The following is a 6,000-nucleotide window of genomic DNA, read 5'->3' on the forward strand; positions in this document are numbered from 1 at the left end:
ACAGGCTGCAATATGCTGAATATTTTATATTCCTTGACTGTGACTTCCTGAGATATATTTGTTTCTGAAAACATTACACAATAACATAAATTGATTTTTCATGCTAATTTTGTTCATTGTTTTTGACAAACGACCTTCTGTGATTGACTGTGTCGCATATGAGAATTGAGATAATGAATCCAAAAACAATAGACAAAAGAATGACGTATTTCATCAAGCAACCATACGAGATTTGAGTTATTTTAATAAACCAATCATTACAGCTGCCAGGTGTATGACATTAAACGAATGAATATGTACGCTGCAGTACATTAATGTTGGGTTGCATTTCACTTTCTTAATCTTGATCCTGCAACATGTCTCCTGTATCTAAGAATATTGGCACTGTAGCAACATCTAACTTAAGTGCAAATGTATTCAATGAAACTGAAATTTATTAGGGGACGAGAGGCATGAGGTACAAGTATTGTTATTATATGGCTCGTCATTTATCATGTATATGTAAACGCATGCTAGCAGCACTTTTTGTGACTTAGCTCAATGTAAGATTCAATGTAAGATATACGCAGTGTCATTTTTAAAATAAACTTCTGTGATAATGAAAAATATAAAAGAAGAGTAGAAAAAGAACGGAACGAAGCTTATAATGAAGAAATGATGATGACATGCTGTTGATAATGATGCTTATAATGACGATGTTGATGCTGAAGATGCTGTTGTTGCGTTGCTGCTATTGCTGCTGCTGACGATGATGATGATGCTTATAATGATGGTGATGGTGTCGATGATGTTGATGGTGTCGATGATGCTGATAGTGATGATGATGGTGGTGGCATCGGTAACGATGATGATAGTGATGATGATGATGATGATGATGATGATGATGGTGATGGTGATGATGATGATGATGATGATGTTGATGTAGATGATGAGGATGATGATGATGCTGATGTTGATGCTGTTGCTGCTGCTGCTGCTGCTGCTGATGATGATGATGTCGATAGAATTGATGTGTACTTATTCGTCTATGTACTAATATAGACCATTTCCCCCTCTTCTCTGTCATTAAAATCCTATGACGCGCCAAGTTACACAGGTCAGTCCATGGCCAGATCAGCAATTTAAAAAATGATCTATAAATATCCCTGGAATCAATTAATAAATTGGACTTTATAGACGCCCCAGCGTTAAGCTATTTTACTAGTAATCATAAACTTAATATCAGATTGCACAATATACAAATACGATACCTCTACTTCACTATACCTTCCCTATAGATCATTGAACCTTCGGCCGTCCTATCATAATTGCTTATAGCTTACATCTTAAATTACTTAGTGCTTGGCTACCATAAGATAAACGCTATGGTGAACAACATAGTGCTTTTGTGTGAGTGGCGCTGTTGATCGTTTGCTACTGTTGAAACAGAACTGGAAGCTTAGAAATCGAACTGAAACGTTCTGAAATAGTATTCTCACGGACTGTTATTTAGATACGTTAGTTGTACAGACAGATTACATTTGCAATTTAACTTAATTAATAGAATAGTGTAGATTGTTGTTACATCGGTAGTGTCGCCAGTTTTGACATTTTGTCGTAAGTAGTTGTCTCAATAGTGTTGTTTAGGTATTAATCAAAAACTACTCTGTCCCGTCTCTTAATTTAATGAAAATGTTATTTTCGGGAAATCTATCTGTGACAATGTTGACTTTCAGCGATTCTCTTGAATAATCCAACAAACAAGTAATTAATCATGATTAAAATTATTGAAACTCGCGGGATTTTATTGCAGACGACACTACGTACGAACGGAGCGACCATTATTCACGCGGGGTGAAAATAAACCAATTGAAAATATTCTGGCAAGAAAAAAACGCCCAATCACGCGTTCGCGTTGAAATTAATGTTGCCAGGTTTGTTTACCTCACATACTAATATCAGTGTAAATCTATCAAAATTTCGTCTTTCTTGCTCTAACGTAAATACTGAACCGTCCCTTTTGTGAGCTAGAGCATTTCATATGTTGAGGGCGCTTTAACTGATGTTTATTTAAATTCGTTTCATTTTGTGTCATTCTCTGGCATATTAAATGAACATTACATTGGGCAGTTATTAAACTTTTGGGTCTCGCAATTAGATGAGCTGTCTTATAAAAACTGAACTGATTTTATTCCCGATAATTTTCATTCTTGATATTGATGATAACAGTATAATGCAGTTCATTCCTTGATATTAGTATAATGCATACTTTACATTCCATTAAATAATAACGTTCATCAATATATTCCTGAATCCTCTAGTATAATTTATGTATTAATTTCTACTCGAATATAACGTCCGTCCCGGTACAGATGCGCTCTTTATCAAATACTACCAATTCTCAATTGTTGATTTATATTGCGTTTACATAATATAATATATTATAATGTATATTTATACAGCTTACATTTATTTTATTAAAAAGGTCATTTAAAAAAAAATGTGTTTACCTATCATTATCACTACAATATGTAATATATCAAACGTGTACATGTGTAAAATTAGATTCATGCAATATCCGATGTAAAAAGTTGCTTTCATAATTATGCTAATTCACTCGCTTGGTTTAATGTCCGTTTGCCTCACACAGGTGCGACGTTTATCAAGTACACACTCATCTCGTACAATACCATAGTGTGTGTGTGCCCTAACCACCTCATACACTTGTAAATCACTCGTTCGTGCAGAAGGTTACATTTTATAATGCAATTATCTTAAAATGTTTACCCAACAAATCAACTTGTTTTATTTGATATATTAATCCATAACCAGGAGATGTACAACAAAGTGTCTATAGATTTTCATTTGAGGATGTAGTCCCTGTTGGCCACACCAAGCAATTTGTAGCGCACTAGTTTACCGGTGCCGAAGGCGCTCATAAAAGCTTGGTCACTAGCGTGCCCACCACGCTTGTGCTGCAACTCACTTTAACATCAAGTCATGCATTACACAAGCGCCGTAATATGTGTTTATATGGAGCTTCTAGCTCGTATTTTATCGTATATAAATTAAATAGTTACGCTAGCGATGTATGTGGGCATTAGTTTGACAGAAATATATAAACGTTATATAGTACTCACTTGATTTCTTCCCATTTTTCTTCTCCGAAATTTCGTAACACCAACAGCTCCAAGGCGTGGTTAACAAAACCATACTGAAATTAAATCGATAATGAAAGAAACAAATCAATATAAATTAAAAAGTTTGCAAGATTTAAGCAACAAATTAATTTAAATAATCACATATTTGCGTCGCATGCAAATGTTACATAATACACCGCTAAACTTAATAAGATGAAAGCATTCATCAAAATAACCGCTAAAACATACACCAATAAACTATACAATAAAACATTTTTACCTACCATTTTCAGTCCTGGTTAGTTTTAATTACTGAAGAAATACCTTCATATACACGGATAACGCATATCTTCAATGAACAAAGTGCTTGTTTCGCCTGAGTTCGAATGCAATATCCAACTACCTTTAGATGCATGGTGACTATGCAGCGCTCAGAAACAAGCAAATCTCGACGTAAGAGGCGCTGTTGGGTAAGATCGTATTTTGCTACAAACAAGGCGTGAATCTTTTTCAACCAAGCTGCAATGTTTAGAACAAAATTGTGACGTCTGTGAAAGGCGCAAAACGACAGGACATTAAATGGTGGAAATACAAGTAGTGGCAATAGCGCTTGAGTTCCGTCACTCTAGCTCAATCGTTAGCTTGTATGCGCTGCCTGCACTCAGTAAAAGTAGTTACTGAAGACATGATTGAATTGAAAGAGACCAGCGAAAGACTCAGTGAGCTGCGAGATTTTTTGTACTAATCCATCTCCCCTCAAGTAATGGCATGCACTAAATGAAATCCCATTAGAAGCGATTCAATCAGATAAATAATGGTGCTTGGAATAGGCAGAGATTACCCATGTCTAAAAAGAGTTCGAGACCCAGACCTTTACCGTTAAGCCGATTGGGAATTTAATTTTAATATACAACTGAAATGGGAGGAGATTTTAAGGATTGAAACGTTTCGGATATGTGACAGTTAAAATATTGAGGTTATTGACTTGAACAGCTGATAATTAGAAGGAAAGGTGGATACGTTAATATCTACGTTAATGCACAGTTTTGATAGAACATTTGAACAATTATACAACCTTTATTCTGAAGAAGTATGGAATAAAAACGGACAATTTTACTTTGACATATGACTATATCTGGTTAAACTGAGGTGTAGAATGATATCTTCCTTTGAAATATAATATACAAAAGTCTTTGGTCTGTAATGTATTGTAATGCCAAGTATTTATTTGACAAGCGCGAGTCGTTAGCCAAAGTTATCGTATTGCTAAGATAAATGTTTACGCCCGCAACAAACTGCCATGTAGCTTTCGTCTTAAAGGAATACAAATTTACAAGAGAAATTTTGTTGTTGTCCATTTACTAAATTTCAAAATTATTTTGCTCAATGTACTTCACTTCGGCGCGTAGCCATCCTGGTCGATTTGAGAGAGAAAGTCAGGTTTGTTTCCTGGATAGAGCGGTAAAGGGATCCGAGGTCCAACAACTGCCGATTAACTTTACTAATATCTTTTTATAACCGATTTTACCCGATAATATTTGTCTGCGTCTGCTGCCAGTCATCTAGATCTAGTAACTCACTTGCCCCATTCAACTCCATCCACATATAAAAAACAGCGCATCGCTTGGTTCAAGATAATGAAACACCAAATTGTAATCAACTACTGACCTGAACATCTTTGATAAGACCAGGGATATGAGACACTACGTAGATCGCAGATGTAGTAAATGTAGTATTTGCGTAACCTTCACGTCGTGAATTATATTGTCAAATAGGCAAATTTACGTCAGTATTTAAAAGTAGCAAAATGTTATTACTAAAGAGTAACATATTATTGTCTAGAGCATGTAGAGTATAAACAAATATTCCAGTTTATAATCTTAAATTCTTGACAATTTTATCATTTATTAGTTACTGCATTGCGTGACATCACGCAATCTACGTAGTAATAAAGTCAGCCAATTACGCTGATTATGTTGTACAATACCATGAATACGTGCGGCTTTTGTTATGTAAACAAGATGAGTATATGTCATACGTGCTTGAAAAGCTGCTCATATACTATTTCTAGACATGGCGGTACGTTTTAACCAGAAATAAGCAGGTCATGGTTTGTGAGATATAACTCTAAAAATGTCTTCACCTCATCATTATCACGCTACAAAATTCCAAATAGCTCAGCAACATCGTTTGATCACGTTTTAAAAGTACAAAAGCAGTGCAGTTAATTTTAGAATAATAATGTAAAGGGAAATAATTATATTTGTGAAGCTGTCTGAAGTTTTGTTGGAATTCTAAATATGTCAAAACAAATTAGATATAGACTGGAATTAAAATATTAATATGGCAATTTATAACATAATTTATTCGGTATTTATCTAAACACATTTGTCTGAAAATACAAGACTTAGACTCTGGTGACCAAATGATATTCGAAATATGTGCTAACAAATGTGTTTACCGTACGTAGCGCTACCGAGTAGTAGTTAAGGGCATTCCGTGATCCACAGTCTCATCCCCCCACTTTTCTAACAAAAAAGTTGAGATTTTTATACCACTGGATACCTCTGGCTACATAATGTTTATGTACCAAATATTTCTTGCAGATGAATTCGTTTAGCAAAAATATCGCTAAATTTGAATTTCTGGTATACCAGAACGAAATTACAACAGTGTTCTATGGAGCAGTGTAATACACATAACCATGCATAACTCGCAAACGCAAAATCGGAATCAACTGAAATTTTGGGAATAAGTTTTTTCGTGGATATCTACTGAAAAATTTCATAACAAGAATTTGTCTTTAAAAAGACAAGTTCACGGATCAGGTGTATAGTACATGTACTTTGAGCTACTTTGGTCTAACATTCAATACCGGTAT

At 34.8% G+C, this 6,000-nt stretch overlaps 1 protein-coding gene across 1 annotated transcript in view; it reads right to left on the reverse strand.

Moving 5' to 3' along the window:
- Nucleotides 1–3,532, reverse strand: part of LOC140160794 (guanylate cyclase soluble subunit beta-1-like) — a 43,397-nt gene extending 39,865 nt beyond the window's left edge. Inside the window, exons 1-2 of the mRNA XM_072184100.1 lie at nt 3,404–3,532; nt 3,120–3,193 (exon numbers count right to left, since the gene is read on the reverse strand). Of these exons, the coding sequence (XP_072040201.1) occupies nt 3,120–3,193; nt 3,404–3,406 (77 nt within the window). The 5' untranslated portion in view covers nt 3,407–3,532. The remainder of the gene's footprint in view (nt 1–3,119; nt 3,194–3,403) is intronic.
- Between the last annotated feature and the right edge of the window lie 2,468 nt (nt 3,533–6,000).

This window comes from Amphiura filiformis, chromosome 9, assembly GCF_039555335.1.
Source record: "Amphiura filiformis chromosome 9, Afil_fr2py, whole genome shotgun sequence".
Classification (NCBI taxonomy): Eukaryota; Metazoa; Echinodermata; class Ophiuroidea; order Amphilepidida; family Amphiuridae; genus Amphiura; species Amphiura filiformis.